General features: G+C 40.4%; 3 protein-coding genes across 3 annotated transcripts; 1 reads left to right on the forward strand and 2 right to left on the reverse strand.

Moving 5' to 3' along the window:
- Positions 1 to 3,773: 3,773 nt before the first annotated feature.
- Positions 3,774 to 8,594, reverse strand: pdp1 (pyruvate dehydrogenase phosphatase catalytic subunit 1). The gene is given in 10 exon segments (XM_028580776.1): positions 3,774 to 4,529; positions 5,319 to 5,537; positions 5,627 to 5,795; positions 5,890 to 5,984; positions 6,369 to 6,450; positions 6,833 to 7,044; positions 7,302 to 7,378; positions 7,381 to 7,432; positions 8,383 to 8,465; positions 8,588 to 8,594. Coding segments are annotated over 10 exon segments (1,377 nt in total). The 3' UTR covers positions 3,774 to 4,148.
- Positions 8,595 to 11,526: 2,932 nt separating this feature from the next.
- Positions 11,527 to 20,285, reverse strand: tmem67 (transmembrane protein 67). The gene is made up of 28 exons (XM_028580422.1): positions 20,041 to 20,285; positions 19,241 to 19,329; positions 19,024 to 19,114; positions 18,768 to 18,867; positions 17,373 to 17,436; positions 17,182 to 17,253; positions 17,025 to 17,087; positions 16,533 to 16,687; positions 16,277 to 16,385; positions 16,084 to 16,170; positions 15,747 to 15,812; positions 15,491 to 15,644; positions 15,285 to 15,405; positions 15,068 to 15,173; positions 14,769 to 14,825; positions 14,569 to 14,667; positions 14,372 to 14,470; positions 13,947 to 14,033; positions 13,750 to 13,849; positions 13,512 to 13,651; positions 13,288 to 13,428; positions 13,055 to 13,135; positions 12,850 to 12,966; positions 12,634 to 12,750; positions 12,417 to 12,524; positions 12,156 to 12,258; positions 11,898 to 12,040; positions 11,527 to 11,810 (listed from the first exon to the last, which is right to left on the reverse strand). Exons 1-28 carry the CDS (start codon positions 20,243 to 20,245, stop codon positions 11,730 to 11,732), a joined length of 2,955 nt encoding a protein of 984 aa, XP_028436223.1. The 5' UTR covers positions 20,246 to 20,285; the 3' UTR covers positions 11,527 to 11,729.
- Positions 20,286 to 22,086: 1,801 nt separating this feature from the next.
- On the forward strand, positions 22,087 to 24,491 carry rbm12ba (RNA binding motif protein 12Ba). The gene is made up of 2 exons (XM_028580878.1): positions 22,087 to 22,333; positions 22,538 to 24,491. The coding sequence occupies exon 2, from the start codon at positions 22,565 to 22,567 to the stop codon at positions 24,302 to 24,304; it is 1,740 nt and encodes a 579-aa protein (XP_028436679.1). The 5' UTR covers positions 22,087 to 22,333; positions 22,538 to 22,564; the 3' UTR covers positions 24,305 to 24,491.
- The last annotated feature ends 746 nt before the right edge of the window (positions 24,492 to 25,237 follow it).

Genomic DNA, 25,237 nt, shown 5'->3' on the forward strand with positions numbered 1-25,237 from the left:
ATCACAAATCTGACCGTCTTTCAACCACTTCTTGAGGTTAACTTTAAACTGTTGCAAAGTAACACTCTCTCGAACAACAACTGGCAACACATTCCTCATCCCTGCGGCTAATCCCTAATCTTATTTGAACAGTGTTTGTCTTATGCTTTTTAACGTACAAAGACAAGCACCAATAATACAAACAAAACCCCGTGGCCACAAGAACTTAACATCTGGTGTAGATCCAAAATACATTAGTACAATGTATATAGTACTGTAAATAGCACACAATGTACTCAAAGAGATTATTTGCACAGTTACATAAATATGTTGCAGAAGTATTAATGTAAAAAATATAGCATCTATAAGGAAACACTAAGTCCCGTTACAGTTGACAGTGATATAACAAATAAACATCTGAAGGGAAAGAAGGAAATAAATGTATGACTTATTGGGGAAATCCTGGAAATGAAAAATCCCCATGCATAATCCAAAAATGTCAGTTTTCCCATTTTTATTATTGCAGTGACAGTCAATTATTTCTTCATTTAAAAATCTTCCATTTTCCATTTAATATTTATGTTAGATATTCCTTAGGTTTTAGCGCAACCGCCCGTTTCCTTGGCATTGCAGTTACATTTAAAATTCGGTGCAGGAGAAGTGAACCGTCATCTTATTTATTAACATTTTTGTAGATCTATCTGTGTTTTCTATTCAAAGATAAAACTACAAAGTTTCTGTACTTTGTAAAATGTTATAATTTTGTCAAACAAGGACTACAATGATCTACTCTGCTTTAAGAATTAACAAAATGTGTCACTGTTTAAATGAGTTATCGAATTCTGTGTGGACAAAAACAAATGCGTCAAATAATTTTACACAGTGCAGCCTGAGAAGGTGTGACTGCCCATAGTGGAGCATAACTTTAACTGAATTAGGTGTTGAGCTCTCCTTTTTTATTGAATATTGAATATCAGTTTATGTGGGATGATTTTATTACACATCCTGCGTATTAATCCCACAGAAGAATATAAACAATTTCCATAAACAAATGACACTCAGACTGCTCTTACGAACTAGTCTTGGAAAAAAAAACATCAGTGCCGCAGCAGAAATGAGGTCCATAACTAACTGACCAAAATGTTATGTTTATGTCCAGTAAACTGACTGGGTGTCACCTATAAATCAAATACACCAGTTGTTCTGGCTGCTTAGAGTATGGCAACGCGATGACAATCAAAAAGAGTTGTTGGCTTAAAGTAAAGTTTCTTCTCTCGGTGACCATTTGCGACATTTGTGATCTGTTACAAAAATGTGCATAATAAATTCTGTTATATTATGTTAAAGAATACAGTTAGTACACAAAATATCTAGTTAATGACAGTATTTCTTCCAGATCCTGTATGTGTCAAAGTTAAACCTCCTGTGGCCTGTCTGATACTGCAGCATCATCTAGTGGTGGTTAACTGTTTCATGAAAGCAACCTCACGGATCAAACTGTGTCACTGTCAGTGGTGGAGGAAGTACTCGCATCTTTTATTTAATTAAAAGTAGCAATACCACAGCAGTAAAAATACTCATTACAAATAAAAGTCTTGCTTTGAGAATTTTACTGGGGTCAAAATATTACCAGGTAATATATAATATAATACAAGTATTACCAGGAAAATGTACTTAAAGTAGTAAAAGTACTGGGGTGCCTGGATAGCTCATCTGGTAGAGCATGCTCCCCATGGATAAAGGCTCAGTCCTTGTCGCAGCAGTCGCAGGTTTGACTCTGACCTGCGGCACTTTGCTGCATGTCATTCCCCCTCTCTCTCTCTTTCACATCTTCAGCTGTCCTATATAATAAAGGCCTAAAATGCCTCCCCCCCAAAAAAAAGTGGCCTGTGTGAGTGTTATACTATATCATACCATTTATACTGATGTATCAATGTGTAAGCAGTGTTATATACTGTATATATAACTAATTATTATTTAGTTATGGGTGTTAATGTGTCCTGAATGAGTCCCTCACTCCTTTGGTTTTTAAAACGTCAGAAACTAGTGAGAATTGCCCATCACATTTTTCCAAAGCCAAAAATTATTGGGTTTACTATGATTTAAGACAAAAAAGCTGCAAATCCTCACATTTGAGAAGCTGAAACTGCAGGATGTTTTGGTATTTTTGCCAATTTGTGCCATTTCTGCATCAATTTATGGTGTAAATTTCTTTAATTATGATACGGAAATTATATATTAGATATTTGTGGGTGTGGGGGGTCATTGCCAGGTTGGCTCAGTGGGTAGAGCAGGCGCACATATACTGAGAGGTTTATGCCTTGATGCAGAGGTCCAGGGTTTGAGTCTGACCTGTGATGATTTCCTGCATGTCTTCCCCCTCTCTCTCCCCTTTCTCACCTAGCTGTCCTGTCCATTAAAGGTGGAAATGCCCAAAAAAAGATATTTGGTGGGGTTGCAGAGGCTAGTTTTGATTATTGGGGGGGTTGTAATGTTACCTTCCCTAAAGGTAAATTACACATATGCCACAAATTGTGTATAAGGTTAGGCAGTTTGAATGTTACTCATGTAAAATCGTATTCTGAAAAGTAATTATTAACTAAAGCTGTGGAGTGAAAAGAACTATTTCCCGCTGAAATGTAGTTCAGTTGAAGAGAATGAAGTAGGAGAAAATAGAAATACTCAAGTAGAATGTTCTTTTAATTTTGTAAGTACAGTACTTGAGTAAATGTACTTTGTTACATTCCACCACTGGTCACTGTCACATGTAACAGTGATTGAACTCACCGATGTGAAGTGAGTAGTGACGACTCGCCAGGCGAGGCTGCAGTGATTGTCACACCCTGACCTTCCAGGTGGTTGTAGGTTAGCAGGACGTCCTGCTGCTTTCAGGGGTGTGGCGGTGTGTTCACCGCCGGCCAGCCTGTGTCAACCAAAACACACAACAACACCACCACCACCACCAAGTGATGTGTATTAAGTGTTTTATTAAACCATTCCATATAGAAAACTTAACCTACATAAGTTACAATTTACACATACAACTGTAGATAAAGACATGTAACATTCTGCAAAAGCTGAAAGAATAACCTTTCATATTCAGCTTCTTTCAAATTTACATTCTGCTCATTCATTTGGGCCTAAATACACTTGAACACACAGCTACGACTCCGTCATTAGTGCTTAACTGGAGAGTATTAGGAGAATGCTTCTGCTTTCACCATTGCTGTCATGACTAATAATAAAAACCCAAACTGTAACATGTTACCCACACTGCTAATGACCTTTCAGAAAAAAAAAAAAAAAAAAAACATTAGGCGAGATGAACTTTTAACAAGCATCCCTTTGAACCCCACAAAGCTTGGGAAAAAACTATGCGCCTTCATTTTACTCAGTCTGCTTACATACAGGCTGACTTGTGGTGCTGTATTGTATAAACGGAGAGTAATTCACTTAATTATTACTTCTAAGTCTACCTGTAGTGGTGCACAGTGCATGTCTTCCTTTCAGTACATAACCTGTTAGACTGTGCAGTCTGTAAATATTTGTACAATTTAGTTTTGCTCTTTGCTTCAGCATATTAGATTAGAAATGAAAACATCCCCCCCTTTTTTTGGCTTGTGACCCTTATGAATGAAGAATTGTCTATTTTATTATTCAACTTGTTTGATTTGTGGTTATCATTGGTGTTAGAATGACACAGCCCAGTTAGAGTCCATTTCAGAGAAGCAGGTCCAGTCAGTGCTGCATCAACCACGACATCTTTACCTTCACCCTCTTTGGAATCTCTATCATTTCAACCCTGCTGAGTCTTTCAGCAGACGAGGAGGTTGAATCTTTTGGCACAATAATCAGTTTGTAACAGCGTCTTATCAGCCAACCAGGGAATGTCAAACCGTTGCCAGAGGATATTTGTAGCATAAATAGGATTTTATATAAGAGGCTTCGATCCAACAAAGATCTGAACTTCACGGGGAACAGGATCCTCTCTAGTATGGCATACAAACATACAAATTCTTTACATAAATAATGTTAAAACAACTCTTTCCAACTGCTGGACAGATATTTTCTTAATATGGCCTGTTTGTCCACAGAGTGTGCTTTTGTGTAGACGTTACACAAGTGTGTGTACTCCTCAGTAAAACACCAGTGAATGGCTTTTGTACAGCTCAGGATTGCCCGTCCTGTCTCTGTGCTCCAATCACGTGAGGGTTGAACTGAGCGATGATGATGGTGATGTCATCGCGGTACATGCGAGCCAGCTCTTCGGGCAGCGACAGCATTTTTGACAGCCTCTCGTGGTCAACCGTGCCAAACTCGTTGTTTCCCACCGCGTGACGTATCAGGTGGGTCGCAGAGTTCTGATCCTCGAAAGCCGAAGACATGCGAGCCTTTCTCTCATCAAGCAGCTCCTGCATCTGTCCCAGGGTGACCCTGTAGCCTCCGACTTTGAGGGGCTGGCGCTGGTGCACCCCTGTTAAATACTCCCCCACAATACGAACCACTTCCTGTCTGTGCAGCGTCTCCCAGAGGCCGTCAGAGCCAATCACCTGCAGGCACACACAGAGGAGAGTTGGAAACAGAAACGCACACAATTATAACAGCAGATTTTCTCGCACACACACACTGTCATGGCTAGAGTGAGATCAGTAATTGAGCTTCATGACAAAAACACTTCATATCCAATTTGAGAATTACTGCCACTAAAACCTCATTTCGAAAAAGGATTTCTACACAAACGCAGCCTTTGTCTGCAGAGGTCATAGAGTTCTCATTTCAAACCACTCTGTTTTTTGTAATTTTGTTAGACACAGTCCGCTCTCTTTTATTGTTGCCCGTCTCTTTCTAGAAAACCATCTTTGATAAGCATAACATAACACCAGCATGAAGAGCCCATTTATCAGCCAAGAGTTTTATTTTGTAATTTGGTAAGATATCAGAATTAATTATCTGTGAGACTGATAAAATCTTTCGGCGATGGTTGTCATTATCCAGTGCACTAAATGTTTACCATCTAGAAGTGAGAGGCCAAATCAATACTATTGTAGCATTTTGTAGAGAGTAGAAATCTCCTAGCCTGGTTCCAGATGATTAATTCAGTGATAAAAAGAAGTCTGGTGTTGTACCCATTCGTGGCTTTTCATACCCCATGTTTGGAAAAACTGTTGAATAAGATTAATACAGCTGTACAGGTTGTCAAAAGCTGATTTTGTGCGGTATTTATTTAAAAGTTGAAACAAAATAATAACTCAGTCTGATTATCAGAGTAGTAATCTCCTTTTGGAAATTATGTTATGCATCACTGTCTTTTGGAAACAAATACAGAGAGAATGTCTCACCATGAAACGATCCTGTGGCCGCAGTTTGTGGTACGTGATCTCAGGCTCGGCGGTCAGGTAGGGGGGTGTGTGGTAGTTTGGAGGGATAAACTTGGTGTGCTCGTTTTCATGGAGCTGATCAGGTCCAGACTCTAACACACACTTCTGCAGATCAATACTCCATTTGAACTTTACATCCCCAAACGCACGTAACGGCATGAGGAGGCCGAGCAACCGGTCCTGAATAAAGAGGACCACAGAAAGAGGGGAAGAGGTTTTAATAAGTGCTGCGACAACAACCACTTAGAGCAAATTAGTAGGTGTATTACCTGTCGTATAACTGTCTTCCTCTCTGATGGAGGGTGTTCACTTCGTATCCGAGCCACCTCCGCCTCATTCTGGGCGCTGTGGTCATTAGAGAGCGTGTGAGCGCTGAATGAACCATCCGCCTCCTGTACCCCCAACACTGCCCGAGCGTCTCCTGAATTGGCTACAAATCTTTAGGAACAGAAAGGAGAAGAAGCAAGACTGAAAAATATCAGTTTATTTAAAATTAGTTATGTAACACTTTGCATGTATTTATTCTCCTTACAGTTCTGATCCATCGATGTGAGCCACGCAGGCCGTTGCTCCAGAAAAGGCCACTCTCAGGACCCAGTAGTGCAGGAAAGCATTCGGGTCTCCAACCTGCATGCCAGAATAACACTGTAAGACTCCAGACAGGATATGGTACATGGTTTAAATTACATGGAGAGGGAATGACACCGGAGCTCCTCTTTAATCCATAAAAGTTTAAACTTGGATGCTCCAATTTTTTTTGCACTGCTGCCATGGGGCAAAGGTGATATTCAATATGTATCTTAATGTGTGAGACCAGTCCTGCACTCCTAACAAATTTAATGACTTGCAATTTGACTCAGACATGAAGATCAATAACAGTAGAGTCTGAGTCTGGCTCAACGAAAGTACATTGCCAGGATAAGCCTGACGAGCCAGACCGGCTTTGCCCCTCCCCTGTTGCTACTGTTTTGCAAGATGCTTTTAGACGTTAAGAACGCAGACATTTTCTACCTGAGCCTCCAGGGAAATGTCATTGTCCAGCCTCTTGAAGGCGTTCAACAAGGCCTCACGGGTGTCTGGAACTTCGCCTGGGCTGAAAACAGAGAGAGAGCAATATGTGTGAAGCAGATAGAAAGGATGCCAAAGGTCGAGAACAGATACTGACATCAGCACTATTGGCAAAACAACAGATGGGCCAGTGTTGGTGTGTGCGTGTTGCTACAAGGTACAGATGGAGATAAAAATAAGTTAGGAAAAGCCAAGAAACCTGATTGCAATGTATACCCTTTTGAAACAGCATTGTACAGCTCAAGAATTTTCTTCAGCAGTGTCCTGTTTTTCTGCTAGTGCCTTAAGTGACGGCACCCCCAATTGTGATAACATAGTGGTCTTACAGTAGTTAATGAAGAGGACTGCATTTTTGCCAAAGTGCTGTTGTCTCGACTTTGTCGTGGATCATCTGCTGTGGATCTCACCTGGTGAGATCTATTAACTCCTGCCAGTAGGTTCGGAGGCTGTTGAAGTAAAGAGTCTGAGCCTCCTTGCTGAAGTAGTCGTTGGGGTGTTTGTGCCACTGCAGGATGGGACTGAGGGCCCTGCCAGCCTCCACAGCTGCCTCGAGCTCACACAGTGTGTTGTGGGGCAGCAGAGACACAGCTATGTAGTAAAACAACCTCTCACTCAGCGCCTGGCAGAGAGGAGGAGAGTTGGAAAAAGAAGGTCAATGCAACAGGGTATATAGAAATGACTAAGGAAAATACAAATAAAGTCATCTTGTTGTAAAATGATTTGAAATGTGCGAGTTCTAACATATCATCACTGGACAGGAGATACTATAGATACTACTGACATTTAAAGTTTTAAACAATTAATGGATCCTCTAAACAATACATCTAACACTACATGATCATGATGAGTAGCATATGAAAACAGAGTCAGCTTTACCTGTGCACAGGCACAACCAGCATGGCCATCAAACACACCCAGCAGCATTCCTCGCGTCTGCAGGCATGTGGCTGCTGATTACTCTCGAAACCCATCACTGATGACACGTTCTTTCCATCAAACTCTGGCACCTGGAACCACAACATATAAAAATGGCAAGATGAAAACTTAAATGTTGAGATGGCCGGACACGTTTTCTGTTTGCAGCTGATTACTCGTTGGCTTTCAGAATAAACCCATCACTGATGACAGTGCTGGTGGCTCTCTTTCCATCAAACTGGGACTGGTGTTGTTGGCATGGTAACAGACTGGAGGAACCACAACAAATATGAGAAAATGGCAAGATGAAAACCATAGTTAAATGTTTGAGATGGCGGACAGTGGTGTGAAAAAGTGTTTGCCCCTTCCTCATTTCCTGTTCCTTTGCATGTTTCTTAAGTGTTTGAACATCAAACCAATTTAAACAAAAGAAGGACAACACCCCAATTTGTAAATGAAGGTGTTTTTATTATTAAGGAGAAAAAAAATCCAAACCATCATGGCCCAAACCTTGAAGCCCCCTGTTAAAACATACTATAACTGTGGTTGTCCACACCTGAGTTCAATTTCTCTAGCCACACCCAGGCCTGATTATTGTTCACAATCAAGGCTACACATCATTCAGGAATAAAGCCATTTAGTGAGAGCCATTATCCACAAATGGCGAAGACATGGAACAGTGGTGAACCTTCCCAGGGTGGCCGGCCGCCCAAAATTACCCCAAACGACTCATAGGGGTGATTACCCCAAGAGCGCACTCGATCATCCAAGAGGTCACAAAAAGACCCCACAACAACGTCCAAAGAACTGCAGGCCTCACTTGCCTCAGTTAAGGTCAGCGTTCATGCCTCCACCATCAGGAAAAGACTGGGCAAAAATGGCCTGCATGCAGAGTTCCAAGGAGAAAACCACTCTGAGCAAAAGAACATCAAAGCTCGTCTCAGTTTCTCTGGTGATCCCCAAGACTTTTGGGACAACATTCTGTGGACCGATGAGACAAAAGTGGAACTCTTTGGAAGGTGTGTGGGAACATTATACCAACTGTAAAATATGGCAGGTCAGTGTGTGGTCTGGGGCTGTTTTGCTGCTGGGACCTGGAAGAACTGGGACTGGTGTTGTTGGATCCTGATGGAGAACAGATCTGGAGGCCAAGAAACGAACTTGGGTTCTGCAGCAGGACAATGATTCTAAACACACCAAAGTCCCCTGAGCTGAAGAAAAACAAAATGAGATCTCAAAGTCCTGACCTGGCATGGCTGACCTTAAAAGGTTCATGCTGAAAACTAATGTAACAGGCATATACACAAACACCATAGTTACCACTGATGTTCACTGACCCATTGAAGAGGGGGCAATCACTTTTTCACACAGGGCCATGACAGATTTTTTTTCTCCTTTAATGATAAACACCTTCAACAAAGCTGGTTGTGACTATTTTTAACAAGGATGTTTATTCATCCACTTAAGTGTGACAAACATGCAAAGGAACAGGAAAAGGAAAAAACACTTTTTCACACCACTGTCTCTGCCCAAATGGATGTACTTTTAAACATTCATGTGAGGGGAACAAAAACAGATAGCAAACATTGTGAAAACAGATAGAGATTATGTAGTAAGGTTTAGAATGTTGAGACAGGTTGACAGTAGCAAGGTTTAAATACATAACCTAACACCACCAACCCTCCACACTTTAAATATTAATATTTTTTACAGTCCAATCTTGGTATTATCCCTTTTTAAACTCCATCCCTGTTGGTCACCGTTCACATATTATGCCAGGGATTCACATTAATTCAGATCAATGGTTTAAACAGGTTGTTGCTTGAACTTGTACTGGAGAACTTGATGTCCTTCCCATGTGGTGAAATACAGACAACTTATAGGAAATGTAAGAGTTGCCAGGTTATTAGGTAAACCTAGCTAAATAAAGCAGTCTAATAAAAGAGTCCTGCAATAGATCCTAACTCCATGAAGGTTGTAATTTTCAATTTTGGTTGAAACTGTTTAAGAGGTTGAACTTTATGATCATTGTGGTGCTGTTGAATTGTATTGCGTTACACTTACTGACACGTGTTTCTATTATTTTGTCCACCCCATTTATATCAATGATGGTAGGCCAAATAGGAAACACTAGAGTGTATAATGGAATATAGATCAACAGCACCACAAATAAAAAATGTAATTAGGCCTAACACCCCTTGTACAATTGTATTATTACCTTCATAACAAAATAGGATTTATTGGTTTTAAATAGGTGTACCTAATTAACTGGGAATTGAGTCCATTTCTAAAAGGAATCAGCAAATGCATTTAGCAAAATTCCATGCATGCACACACCCTACTCGAACATCCTGCTTTGTGTGCACTGCATTCAGTGTGGGAATATTAAACCTAGGGTAATATTATAATACCGAGATATTATAGAGCCTTGTGCAAAAATACAGCTACAGTAGCTGACTTTATAGGTTGAATTTTCAGCACAGTTTACTTTTTTGTCCTGAAGTCTCACGAAAATGAGTATTAGAAGACAGCACCACCAAATCATGTACTGGCGTTTGGCTCAAGTTGCAACTCTGCTCTCTTCTCCATTTGTAGGTCAGCAGGGCTAAACATAGCTTTGGCAAGAATCTCAGCCCTGACATTTGGATCTTGAGAAATGTTCTGTCTGGTCATCATGACCTATTGAACTGGACCAAGGCTGCATATCTACATACAATCTGTTCTCATTGCATAAGTATAATTGCAGCTGCTCAGAACTCCTGGTTCTGGAGAAACACGTAGCAGCAAATGTGGTGGCAGCTCATGTGACTCAAACGTTTTAGTGAAAATGTCCTACAGGTTGACCCCGCTATGTTGGAGTAAGCTGGGCAGCCAAACATCCTCCCAAACTCAAACTGTGTATGAGTCAGACAGACCAAATTGGGCCCGTCCGTCCTAGCTCTGAGCTCTGCAAGAAAGTTGCCATGTTTGTTGACATCACTAGCCTCCCCTAGAGCAGCAAAGCAAGTCTACAAATCCGTAAGCTAACCTCAGAGCAGCTAGCTGAAATTGCAACACAGAACATCAGTCTCAGGTTGCCAAACTGTGTCACGAAAATGACATTAACAGATAGATAGATTAGCTCTCCAAGATACGTGCATCAGTCAACCAGGGAGAGCAGCCAAAATCATGCTAATGATATCTAGTGGTATCTGGGTTACACCCACCAAATATCGTCAAACTGCATAATGTCTGCTCACATAAGACATGACGGCACGAGCTGCAAGCTAATAGACGTAACTGTCAAAAAGTGAGTGCAGAGCAAAATTCAGACTCACCTTAACCGATGGGTCTGTAGAAGTTACTGAAGTTCATGACTTAACGCCGACCCCTCCGGTCTGTATCATTCTGGAGCGCCTCACTGCAAAGTAAACGCTGATTGGCTGAGCTCTGACAGCCGCGATGACGTCAGGTCAATCCTTCACGCACAAAAAAGCCTTTTAAAATCTGAAAAAAGAGCCTTTTAACATCAGAGAGGTGAGGTGAGCCTCAGCTTTTATTATACCACCACAAGCAGATAATTTGAAGAGATAGAGGTTAATGTTAATTTTACAATATTACTGTGAAAACCTATCACTGCAATCTGCAACATTGAAATGCATCTCATCTATTCTTTATTTTTGTGGGCATTTTCGGCCTTTATTTTGACAGGACAGCCGAAGACACGAAAGGGGAGAGAGAGGGGGGGAATGACATGCAGCAAAGGGCCGCAGGTCGGAGCCTATGGTCGGAGCCGAACCCAGGCCCGCTGCGTCGAGGACCAACTGAGCTATCCTATCCTCATCTTATGGGGTTCATCTTATGGAGCAGTCTGAGATATTATGACATGATGAGAATGACATGAGATGAGTGTGTCTCCCATCTATTCTTCATTATGTCATATCTATTTATCTATCTATCTATTCTGGAATAAGGAAAGCAATTGAGTAATTGTTACTGCATAAAAAACAGAATGCAATAATCAATAAAAACCCAATGCTGCCAGAAAACAGTGTTTTGCAAATTGTCCATAATGGCCTAATATACCAAAACATGTTATAAGGATAGGTTTAATGGGATAATGATATCATGTGAATGCCATGAGTATCATAATACATCTGGAGAAGGAATTGTGTTTTATTAAAATGACCTCAAAACAAAACAAGACTTCATATCAAAACATTTTAATCAATAAAAACATCAAACTCTTACAAAAACAAAAATGATCATATGTACATCATGAAACAGCAGTGAAAATACTGTATATGTAAAGAAAAGTACAAAAAAGCTGCACAAGCTGTGAACAGTAAACATCTTTGAGAGGAATGCCACCAAACAACACCGACACTACAAATTACTTAGCAGGGAATTTTATATCAGAAATCTCTCATCCACCAAAGTCTTTCTGACAAGGTTCTTCCTTCCGAGAGTGTTACGGATCAAGCGAAATATCTGTAATGAACGAGATGGTGATCAATACATGTTCTTTTTAGCACAGTGTAAGCAACATAATGTATATACTGTACACCAAATACTGACCATTTGCTGTACGCATGTAAGCACCGCTGCAAGTACAAAGCTCTGAGACCCGAGGTCGACGACACAGAAGAACAAAGTATCAAAGATCAGCAGTGTGGCCTCATTCCCATAAAACAGCACATCACTAAAGGAGTGGGCCTCGTCTGCAGTTAGAAAAGCAAACAACGACGTTATACTCAACAAAGACGTCATATTCACCCACATATGTATATAAACAAAGAAGAAATGGAAAGCTTATCTGGGCCAATAGGTCATTACCATTGTAAAAGATGCTTTTTTCAGTGGGTTCAAGAAACTCCATCCCTATGACCCTCTCAAACATCAGCTTGTCCTTCACTATATAGTCCATGTCAGGATACGCCTGAGATAAATAACGCAACTTTAGAGACAGAACAAGCTTGTCTGTACAAAATATTTTAGGTCAATGAAAACAACTTACATACTTTACAATCTAACAAAAAAATGAATATACAATCAAACTCTGCTTGTGTGAGTTTATTTATGTGCATTTGTACTAACATGGTCTATAATGGATCCCAGAAAGTGGTTCATGGTCTGGTAGCCTCTGGCCCTCTGCTCAAACTGGTTAGCCGAGCACGCGTCCATCAGTCGCGATGGCCCGTGCCTCTGGAGCACAGAAGACAAGCAACCATTTAAATTGAAATATGGCGAGGCAATTTTATCTTGGCTTGATAGTTTATAGCTCAATTACAAACACAACAGAGAAAGCACACACCCTGTTGATCTGCTCCCGTATCCTGTCATACTGCAACCGCAGGCGGTTGGTGAGAGACACCTGAAAGGTCTGGATCTCTGTGTTGGGAAGAAGTCCTCTCTGACCACACAGGGACTCCTTGAGACAGGAAACGACAGAGAGTAGGAAAGAAATACCATGGATATAATAATAAATATAAACATACTAATATTAAAACTACTCTGTTGGTGTACATACAGATTCTCTATTCAGATTGTTGTTCATTTCCTCCATGTTTGTGTCTGCATGCCCATGTACTGAACGTCCGTGAATGTAGTAGCCAAAACAACGGTGAGATAACAGCAGCACAGAAATCTATATAAAAACATGGACAAAGTACACTTATGTAACACCTTCCAGACGGATACATTGTTTAAAATAGAATATAAGAATTGCTACTTACATTACTGATGGAGCAGAGATCTACAAACTGACGGATTTTGTCCTCCACAAAGTGCTCATGAAACACAGTGAAGAAAATCACCTGTAGGAAAAAGTGATTATCTTTTAAAAGGACCTCTGCACATTCATTATGTGTATAGTATTTCCCTAATTTCTCAAGATATACAGGAAGATGTGAGAGATCAAAGGGAAGTGAGGGAAGGGGACGATAAGAATGAGTGATGGCAGTTTTACCTGCAGAAGTCCAATGCAGAGCCACAGCGTGGCTGCCAGACCATAGCGCAGCATCAGGCTGTATGAGGGGGTGTATGCCTGTGAGGAGCGCTGTAAAGTTGGCCAGGGGTCCCTGAGGGCCAGGTTAGAGAAACCCAGCACCTAAACAGTACAGGGTGACATGTTAGCAATGAGGAAAAGGGACATAACAGAGAATAGTGTCCATTTGTTGATGTAAGATGTACTTCAAGAAAGAAGAGCACAGCCATGATCTGAAAAGTTGGGCTGATCTTGCGGATGGTCTGGATCTCGTTCCATTCATTAGCTACAAAGTAGGTCCTCCAGATGCTGACTGGAGAGGGGTCACGTTTCGGCTCGCCAGTAGCTGAAACAGCAGCGTATATGGTGAATGGACTGAAAAACCTGGATAATTAGTTCTTATGAAGACTGCAAAATATAATCTCAGAGTAACTATGTTTGTACCTTGCACTGTTCTGTTAGCTTTGCTTCGTGGCCTCTCCCAGTCAATAAAGAAAACATCAATTGACACCTGAAGAATCAGCTTGTGGAGAAACTGGACAGCCTGAATATAAATACACAAAAGAATACATTTTGCAATATAAATAGAAGCACACCACCTAGCTTTCAAAAACAATACTGCTGTTCAGTCGGTGTCTAACCTTGAGAGCAAAGGCACAACCAATGTACGTCACAAACTGCCCCTCCTGAGCAGGTAGTGGTAACAGCACTGATACAAACTGTTGGGCCTAAAAAGACACATACACAAATAAATCACAGGAAGCAGCCAATAACAATCACACCTAAATCTATGCCTTCAAAAAATGTTCAGGCAAAAAAGGTAAAGATAGAAAAAGACTTGCCTTTAATGTCTAAAGAGTGCAGAGAGGAAAATACAGAAGTCCATGCAAAGACAAAAGAAACACTGTTTGTGCTTGGAAAAGAAATCAAGTTTAAAAAAAAAAAGGGCTCAAAAGAAAAAGCTACAAAAATGAGATACTTATACAAACATTAAAGACCACTCAAGCATGAAAATCAATCCAATACATCAATCCTGTAAAAGAAAGTCTTAGGTAATTAGACTAACCTTGTACAAGATGAGCCAATAAAGTCCAGTTCCCACAGTGACGGCAAAGAAAACATTGGCCAGATCTCCAGCATAAAACAGGAAAAACTTCAGCATAGTCTGAGGCAGAAAGAGGGAGAGACTAAAATGACTCCCAAACTTGACACAAACGTATGGATTGACGTGGCTTAAATTATGACATGTTAAAGATGTAGTACCTCCACGTCTATGAGCGGAGAGGCAATCCTCCTCTTCCAGCTGACCGTCTTCAGCAGAGAGTAAAGGACGGCCACGCCACCCATTACACCTAGAGCAGTCTGTGCACACACAAAAATATCACAGCATACACAAGAACTTCTCCTTTATCTGTAATATTAGACCATTTAACAAAAAATGTTTCATTCATACTTCTACTCACATCTGTCTTTATGCGAGCCTCATTCTGATCCATCTCATACTCTACAGCAAACGTAGTCTAGAAACAGATCAATGAAATCAATGCATTAGCCAACCTAAAGCTTGTTTAAAAAAAAACAATTGAAGACGGGAACTCATTTAGCCATTTTTCTCTGTAACAGAAAGCCTACTAAGAAAACCAGTCTTACTGCAACTTAATTTTAGAGATACAATATGTCAGTTGTACGTGTGTGTGTGTGTGTGTGTGTTTGTGTGTGTGCGCGTATACGTGTGTGTGTGTGTGTGTGCGTGCCTACTCACAGTCACAGTTTGTGTATTGATATCCGTGATGGGAACATCTTTGTAGGTCACAGTCATTAAAGGGGTAAACACCTGTCCTTCCTGGGTTCGTGGAACCAGCTGGAACCTACAAAACACATGATTAATCAAAATCATTGCAACTTTTCAAGGCAGTAACAAATAGAAGCTTTTGCTTTCTTTCTTTTTTATCATGGGGATGGACACATTGGAAGCCCACCTTATTTTGACACTGCTGGCTACACGGATGACTTTGGGCAGGGAATCCGTGCTCTTCTCTCTTCCACTCAGCGTGTCGACAACAAACATACGCCGAGACAGGTACCAGCTCTTCATGCTCTCTGTACAAAAAACTAAATATATTAAAGCAACACACTCACACTCACACACACACACTCACACACACATTAAAAAATAAAACCCCACCTTGGTTGATGAACCGTCCATTGTATTGCTGGTTATAGACTAGTGTAGGCAGAGGGAGAAGTTTTCTGTTCTCTCCTCCACCAAGATCCATGAACACATCATAGAACATCGGCTCAGGATAGGTACCCAAAAGCTCTGCTACTGAAAGATCACACTACACATACACACATATACACATACACACCTTATTATACAACTGGGCATTGCAAGAGAGCGTGTGCACCGTCTCTGAGCTAAAGAACGAAAAAACACTCACACTTTCTTGGTAAGCAGTTCCAAAGCTGAAGGCTGCTGCCTGTTTGGTGGTCGTTTCTGGACAAAGCTAAAAGAGGAAAAGAGAGGTGGAGTATTTACCAGCCTCCTATATTTGTATGAACAACATGAAAAATTACTTAATTTAGTCAATATTAACAAATGAAAAATTTGTGTGCGACATGCGAAAAAGTGGTGGGCAATAATGATTGGGATTTGGCCCTACCACCAACCTATCTAGGAAAACCAAGCAGATCTGTACACATTTCCTAATAACTTACAATGCTATTGTGTATTCAGACTAAATATCCCATTTTATCATCAATGCTTTGACATCTTACCTGGAGATTACGTCCACCTACTTGTTCCCATCTGAGGAACTCTCCTCTAACATTATAGACAGCAGCAAGCAGCTTAATGTCAGTGTTCTGTCAGATAAACGGAATATGTAAAGTTTTTGGTAACATTTCAGGTTTATTGCTCAAGTTATAGTATCATGAAATAACTAGAGGATGATTAAAGTTTACAAAGTACCTTGTTTTTTCCTCTGAAACTGAACCTAATGGGAACAGGATCGGTCTGAAGCACTCGACTGGCCAGTCCTGGTTCGTCCCCATAGTAAAGCCATGGCAGATTAACTCTCCTGAAACAGAGTAACCAAAGGGCTTACAACAAAACAAAGCAACAGTATAGTAGTAGTATAGGAGAATGAAACATTGCTAGTTGTATTCATAATTTGTAAAGATAAGCTAAGATAGCACAATGTATACATATATGCTATGATAGTTACCAGTAGGAAATGTCTTGAGTCGAGCTCAAAGCAGCCCTAGATCTGAAGATGGTGTTAAAGAGACCACAGGCATCGGTGGAGACGCCGCTGAAGGAGTGCATGTTCATCACACACATGTTCCCAAGAGCCTGACACGCCGTCAGGTTGGAGAAGACCTGTAAACACACTTGTCTTGTTTATGAACAACAGCTGAAACACTGCCTTGTTGTTTCAACAACTTGTGCATATTTATGAGATGCATTTTGGCATAAATTCCGGTTACAATTTCGATGGCTATACTGAATGTCTATGATTTTTCATAAACACAAACAGCTATCACAATTACAACTGACAATAAAAGAGCTACAACACAACATCCTAAAATCCTAAATATCCTCTTGTGTCATGATGAGCACATCACTAGTAGCAGTATGTGGCTGTGAACCAGAACTGGCTTCTTATGATCAAGAAAAAGATAATTTTCAAAGACAACTAAATAAGACATGGAATTACAAGGCAGGCTGCTGAGGAGGAGTACAGGTTTTTGATGAACCACGCAGACTGGACACTGAACTTCTGCAAGAGAAACAGAGCAGAAACACACAAATCACAATACATTAAAATAAACAAAAATGAAATAAGCAAGTGAGTGAGGAAAAGGAAGACTCACCAACTCAGCATAGTTGACACTGGGATTCACATTAGTGGAGAGGCTGCCTGGAGGGAAACATAATCCTTCTGCCTGGAAAATCACATAACAACCATTAATGATGCATGTTTTCTATAAGGCTGTTACTGAATGGGGTGTGTATGATGTGTGTCTGGAGGAAGGTATGAGGGTACAGGGTCAGCAGAACTCACCAGGACATTAGGAGGGTTACACAGACAGGAGGTGTTAATGAAGGAAGCCTGACATCTCTCACACCTGAAAGACAGTTTTGGAGACCATTACATACTACACTTTGTACACAAAGAAAGTCTGGACTATCTGGTTATCCTTTCTTCACACTCTGACAGCACCACACTAGGGGTGCTAATGCCTAGTTCACACTACACAACTTTAAAACTAAACTTTGTTTATTGTGTAAATATATTTGTATTATTACTATTATTATTATTATTACTCATTCTATTTCTTATACTTTTTGTATTTTTTTTTTTACATTTGTGTTATTCTGATTTGTGTAAAAAAAAAATCTTTTGAGTTGCTGTGGCACAGGAATTTCCCCATTGTGGGATTAATAAAGTCTATTTTATCTTATCCCTGATTTTTTCTGTCCTTGCAATAATGAGGGTCATGGGCTAGTGCTTATGGGAGGCAGAGTGGGATAAAGACAGGGAATATACAACAACTTTTGACCATCAATCCATAACTTATTAGAGGATTCTGCACAGATTTCACTACCTCATTTGACTGTGTGTTTGCCGTGCAGGGGTCCTTATCTATTAGATAACATACAGACTTTGACTTCAATTACACCCTAAAGGGGATTGTTCAGTCTTCTTAACCTTGTGGAGGGAATTTTCAGAAACTCTCTTTTTTTGTATTCAATACACGTTCAGCTACAATTATATCTAAGTAGTATGTATTTCATCGGTAAATGAACCTGTTGTAAAAAGTATGTTTTAGAACTGGGCTGGAATGTGTGAAAGCATTAGCTTCCCCATTGTGACAAACCATTTAATCACTTGAGGTGATTCGGTTAGATCTTAGGTAGTACCAAGCACGAACAATTTCATTTACTGCATTGATTTGGACAATGAAATGCAAATGCATATGTATGTCCTTATTGTTTTGGGATTAAGAGTTGGCATTGGGAGGGGTAATGGCTTGGTACAATGAATATGCAAAAGGTTTGTTCATAGGTAAGCCCATGTAAATGCCCAGCAATAACAGTCGGCCCGTTTCATTGTCAGTATCTGTTGACGCTCACGTCTGTTATTTTGTTGTGGGGCTTTTGCATTTGTGTTGTGGGTTTTGCTTTTTTTTTCCATGAATGTGCTGTGTTTTTCAAAAGCATTTTGGGTATGCAGTTTGTTCGACCCATCTCGGCCACCATGATTTCATCTTATGTTGGAAGTAGGATATACTGATATTTCAGTTAGATAGCTGGAACAGTGCAACTGTGTCAGTTTACTGTTCAAGATTATATCATTTCTAAAATGTATAACCTCAGATACCTTGATCAACTTCTCGAGTGTGAAACTGTCTGAAACAGCTGGATATATCAGTGTTTGTGTTGTACTGATACATACCTGTCTCCACTGTGGTTTGGTACAGACAAAGCAGGGGAGTTTCCATTACACGTTACACAGCTGGCCTCCTCCAAAAGGTTTCCTTTGACATCTCTCTCCACTAAAAAAAACAGCCCATATTCAGCCATTTACACATAAAATATGGACTAATATAGGCTATTGCCTCCTTGTATTAAATTTGCAGCAAGCACATCCAACATTAAAGATTGTTTGTTAGAACAAGTAGTTCATAAACTATATGTTATAGGTGACTCACCCAGAACATTGCCTGGCGGGCACTGGCACTTCCCCTCATCACTGAGACTGCCTGGACAGCGAATACATCCAAACCCACCTGTAGTTACTGACTGTAAAAAGAGACAGCTTAGACAGCATTATTACAAATGGTATTAGAAATTGTGAGGGAGATGCATCATCTACAGTATAATGTGAGATAACAGCATATAAAGATATTCCAGGTATATTGCTCGTACAGGTTTGTCAGTGGGACATTGCTGACAAGTAATGGAGGCCTTGTCAGTGGTGAGAGTTTGGTATCCAGTTTTGCAAATGCAGCTGAGTCCTGCAAAAAGAGGGAAACCAGTGGTAAAGTTAGTGGGAACAGAGACTGTTGTACAGTGCCGAGTTCTGAAATATTAGTTAATTAACAAATGTCAGCTGCATGTTTCTTCTTGATACTGTAGTAATGAAAATGGCATCTGCCAATTCCACAAGACTGACAGGCTGAATTAAGTCACTGTCACCACCTGGCAACACTGCAGCACCATAAGTAAGACAGAAGATTACCCATAAAATGGATATAGGTTGGTACCTGCAAAAATGGCCTCTTACCCACCACAGGGAGAATTACTCGCCCTTGCTATACCGTCATGAAAAAAAATATTGTATATTATTGTATTAATATTACAATATAGATTCCAGACACATTGCTGCAGTGTTGTCTATGGTTGCAGCAGATATACTCGCTATTCATCCAAACAGCACACTGTGTGCATCCTGTTTTAGAGAGGATTGTCCCTTTAACGGTTCTCTTTACAGTCGTGCCAGCTAGTTAGCTAGCTAAGTTCTGAACTGATATCTTAACGTTAGCCAACGTGTTAGCCATTTGCACAGGTTACCCAGCTCCTTGTGGTTTCTTTGCGTCGTGAGTGGCTGACCACATCACAGTTAAAGCTCATTTGTTTTAAAGCAATACTAATTACACTTTCTTTTGGCATTGTGTCGTGTCAATAAATAATTTCTTGTGATGTGGTGTGATGGTAACTTCACCGACCTGTTGTGCTCCGTCGCTGATTTGAACCGCAACTCACACACGAGAGACTCGAGATATCGAAAAATTCTTCCGCACTACAGTCTGAAGGAGCCTTAAATGGGATGACAAACTGCTGGCAATTAAGTGGACCTATGTATATTAACAGAAATAATGTTAGATGCACTTTGTATCTATTAACAACAGACGGTAGCGTCCCCGTCGCCATGGTAAACAACGGTCTTCCTTTTACCCACAATCCTAATCACTCAGCGTCATGACTTCTTCTTCTTTATGGTTTATTGGCGGTTGGCAAACCACCTTAAAGGTGCATTATCGCCACCGAGAGATAAATGCAGGAAGAAAAAAAAACACAACCAAAGGAAACTAAATTATCTTTACTAAATAAATTTCTCTTAGAAACGTAATAATATAGTGATATACATTGCCTGCTGTTTTCCCTAAAAGCCCTGACAGTGAAAAGGTGTGGTGGTCTGCTTTACGAAGTGTCTGAAAAAGGTGCTCTAAGTCTGTTGTATTCCTTGCAATTAATTTGTGTTCAACAGTTTCTGGCTGGTACAGCGTCATGACGTTGCGACCAAATTCATGTGTGCATCACAGATTTTTTTCTTTCTTTTTCAACTATACATATTCAAATTAATAAATCTTTAAACCAAGAAAATGTATAGATATTTGTAAGTTTATGTTTAATTCGAAATAATTACATTTATTTAGAAAAGGTCTTTATCACAGTAGATGCGTCATAAATCGTTAATATGCTGGTCCCACATGACTGCCATTGTGTTTAGGCCTTTTCAAGAAACTATGGAAACTAATGTCTGTGTTATGTTAGGAATGAGAAAAAAATAAATATAATCGCAGTAAATCAAACCTATGATACACAAAGCCACTTTCTAAGTCCAAATTCTTGTAATATGGCCTAGTGTGATATAGTCTTTAATCATTTTTTGTTTAAAAGCTAAGGCAAAAGTTGCAAAAACATATTCACATACAATATGATTGTCTTAGATATACACACATATAATCTTTGTTGAGGTTAAAAACAGATTTGAAAGAGGACACTTTTTAAACTGGGCGCAGTGTCGAGAGATTTGTAATGAAACAGCTGCTTATTCTCTTTTGGGTTAATTTAAGTTTTTTTTCGCCATCAGTCATAAGGGACTTTTGGCAGTAAACGACAGCCTTTCAGCTTTAGCTTATTCACTTCCTTTTGACAGAGTAGCCTACGGTATATGTTTGCATAGTCCTATAAGCGACACACACACACACACACACACACACACACACACACACACACACACACACACACACACACACACACACACACACACACACACACACACACACACACACACACACACACACACACACCTAAGTGATCAAGTAACTAAGATTTTAAAATGTAAACATTTAAGTGAAATGATCTTAAATGAATATAGCCTAGTAGAAGAGAATGTGATTATGAGAAGCCTTACAAAGACAGTTTGTTTTTTTCTATCAATGTGTGTAGTATCTGTTTGGGGCAAGAAGAAAAAATAACCTCTGCAGAGAATAGCAACCCATATGGGCCTGATTACGGAGAGTTAAAATTAGCTTTCTGTAGATTGCTAAATGTTTTGGCTAATTTTACCCATAGTCCTTTTCTGGCTGATGATTGTGGTCATTAGTTTGCTGAAGAATTGTGGCTTTTTATGGTGAAAGAGTTCTCTCTACTTTTTTCTGATGGAAGATTTATTTTTTGCATCAAACATTATTGGTCGAAGACCGAATTTTTGTGGATGCAAATGCTTGTTTTATGTATTTACAGGAACTGAAAAGATATGTGGGATATGGTGTGATGGTTTTAATCAAATAGCACAGTGGACAAAAGACAGTAAAATGTATGAAAACAAATATATAATTTTTGTCACAAACAGGAGATAGTATATTATGTGTCCAAGCTATTAATGCATTGCTCATTACTGCAGGGATCGATATTAAATGCGGTGTGTAACCTGGGTGTATCCATGGTGACCTGTAGACTTCGCTCTTTACTTGTCCTGACTGTAGTAGCTCGCACTCCAGCCCAGTAGGTGGCGGCCATGCGTCTCAAACACATTCCAGAGCCAATGAACGTAAAGGGAGAAAAAAAAAGCGCACTCTGGACTTGAGCGAGCTGAGCGGGGAGGAGGCAGAGGCGGGCAGAGGCAGGGGGTTTCCACTTTTCACCACATTATCACGGCTAACTTGAGACAAGACAACAGCTACAACAACGCTCGCAAAAAAAGTTACAAATCATCTATTGTATCCACGTACGGTGAGTGTTTGTGCGCTTTTCACGCATTTTTATTATTTTTATTTTTTAACATGTTCTCTTTTCCGTTCAGTACCAGTGTACTCCTGTATGTGTATGACGCACGTGTGTATTTCCTTGCTGAATATCTCGTGTTAATACCGCAACATACAGCACTTGTTGCATTTTGTTGTTGTTTTTTTTTACCATTGTTGTCTTAATTTGCAGACATCACCTGACCTCGTGTGAAAAAAAATGACCATAATCCTGCGATTGCAAGGCCTCGATGTGAAGGCAGGTATTGAAGATATACGGACATTCTTTGAACGCCTTCACATTCCTGATGGGGGAGTGTATATTTTGGGAGGAAGTCTAAGAGAGGCTTTTATTGCATTCACCACTGAAAAAGATGCCCAGCTTGCCATGCGGTACACCGGACATTTCCTTAAAGGGTCTGAGGTGACTCTACACATAAGCAGCATGGAGGAGATGGAGCACAAACTAAAGTCATTGTTAAAGAAGAGAAAGAAACCCTCCCCCAGACAGCCTACTGTGAAGAAACCTCAGCCATCTTCAGATGCAAATGTGCTACCCTTGAATGCCTGTCCTCCCAATACTGCAAATCTTCAACCGCCTACTGCATGGCCTCTTGATTCTAACACTGCAAATCTGCTACAGCCTCTCCACCCCAATACTTCAAATCTACAACCTTCCAATGCAAACTTAGTTGATTCCAATGCTGCATTTCTTCTTGGGATTTATACTGTACTGCAAGGTCTACAGTCATCCCTTCAAAGAGAAAACAATGAGGCAATGCCAGGAGTTGAAGTACCCAAACCAGACAGCACAGTTGTGTCTGAGGTGAGGACACCAAAGCAAACTCTGGACTCAAGGCCAGGCTACGTTAGGCTATTTGGTCTGCCAGCCTCCACTACAAAAGAGGTCATCTGCAATTTTTTCAAAGGGTTGACCGTACAGGAAGCCATAGTGAATGTTGAGTTGGGACGTAGCCACGCCTGCCTTGTGAAGTTTGCAAACATGCAGGATGCATGTGACGCCGTTCTCTTCAACCAACAGTTCCTGGGCCCCATCTGTGTGGAAGTACGACCAGCAACTGAGAAGATGTGGACCAGTGCGCTGCAAGATTGTCTTTTGAAAAAAGACCACAGAAAATCGGCAGAGGTTGGGGAGAGAGTGAAACTAAAGCAAAACCCTCTTGTGGAAAACCACAAAAACACTTCTGCACTGCAGCTCAAGAGGCGATCTGTCAACCATGATCTGCCATCTAAATTACCAAAAAAGCCAAGACTTGACAGTGACTCACCAACTATTGAGTACATTGTCATGGTCAAGAATCTACCCAAAACAATGACCAAGACAGAAATTAAAGAATTGTTTGGATGTCCAAACATTGCACACAAAAATGTACTACATTTACTTGACAAGGAAGGCAACAGAACAGACACTGCTTTTCTTATTTTTAAATGCACTGAAGATTACGACTATGCAACAAATCTCACCGGCTGCCATGTGGGCTCTGATGCCATTGTGGTCTCATCAATCACTAAAATGATGATGAGAGACATGATGGCCAAAACCCATTTCAGGAGGCTTAAGCCGTGCCCGAAGACGGACACAAAAAATAAATCAAAACAAAAGAGGAAATCAAATCCAGTTGAGACTCCAGAAGAAGCACCAAGCAAGAACCCGGACCCAGCAGCTCAGACATGCTTGTTTATCAGAAACATGCCTGCAGATGTACAGAAAAGTCATATCAAATTACTTTTCTGCAAATACAAACTGATGAAGGATAATATCACCTTACTGCACGATAGTGATGGCAACGGTATTGGTGAGGCCGTGGTTCAGTTTAAATCACAAAAGCTTGCTGCGCAGGCTCAAAGGCTCCACGGTCGGGACTTCCTGGGTACAAAAGTGCTTCTCACTCGCATAAATGTGAAGCAGATGAAGGACATCTTGACACGAAGTGTTTGAGTTTGACAACAATGATCAAATGCATACACTGTGGCATTTGTCTCCAACTGTAATTCTGCTTGATTGCATCAACATTAGTTGTTTTGTGGGAGTTTTCCACTTATTAAATGTTTCCTTCATGTTCAATAAGCATGGTTAAGCTTTTCATCACATTCCATACATTTTCAAATAAATGTTTATTGTGTTTTATGGCTCATTTATTAACTATATTAATCAACTGTCCAGAAATATGCTTCTATATGGCTATATATCTTCAACTTTGGAACAGGAGGCTTTTACACTGCAGAAATCTATGATGATGCAACATGACATCATGACTTCGCGTAAACCTACACGCCCGCTTTCTTAAGCCAAGTGGCGTGTTATCTGTACTCCTTTTGAGCTATCCGTGTGTATGTCTACGCTGTATACAGCGGACGTTAAATACACACCACTTGCCGTGTTATGGCGTGAAGAAAGCTACGGTTGGGTTTAGGAAACGTTACACAATCCCTGCTCTCCTGGGTGAGAGTCCTGCGTTTGACCCATCCACCACCCGACCAGCCTCCCTACGTGGATTTTCGCCCTTTCATACTACTTGCTACGGCATAAATTCATACGCAATTGAAAGGTAATGTAAGTCAATGGAGGCCGAACATCGTTGATAAACACGCTAAAAAGCGAGTATGCATCTCGATAACACGCCAATAATGGCATACGAATTCACGTGTCATACATACGCCATTTCATGAGATCAGTCTGGATGATGGGAAGGAATCAACCTCAACTACAGTCAGGAGGAAATGTACAGCTAATGCTGTATTCTTTGGATGCTTAAAGTTATTTTATGTGCATACTGAAACTTGCTCCAGCAGAAGAAAAATTTCTCATACACTTCTGTGACTACATTCAGAAACTATTGGAGCATCTCCCATTATTGTGTACGTGGCATAG

This window comes from Perca flavescens, chromosome 6 (assembly GCF_004354835.1).
Source record: "Perca flavescens isolate YP-PL-M2 chromosome 6, PFLA_1.0, whole genome shotgun sequence".
Taxonomy (NCBI): Eukaryota; Metazoa; Chordata; class Actinopteri; order Perciformes; family Percidae; genus Perca; species Perca flavescens.

Coding starts and splice junctions, on each gene's coding strand:
- tmem67 (XM_028580422.1), bottom strand. CDS start 20,245: ATGGCGACGGGGACGCTACCGTCTGTTGTTAATAGATACAAAGTGCAT. Junction 14,826..15,067: donor TCAATACACAAACTGTGACT/GTGAGTAGGCAC, acceptor ATCTGTTTCTAG/ACTACGTTTGCTGTAGAGTA. Junction 12,751..12,849: donor ACAATCTGAATAGAGAATCT/GTATGTACACCA, acceptor TCCTGTCTCAAG/GAGTCCCTGTGTGGTCAGAG.
- rbm12ba (XM_028580878.1), top strand. CDS start 22,565: ATGACCATAATCCTGCGATTGCAAGGCCTCGATGTGAAGGCAGGTATT.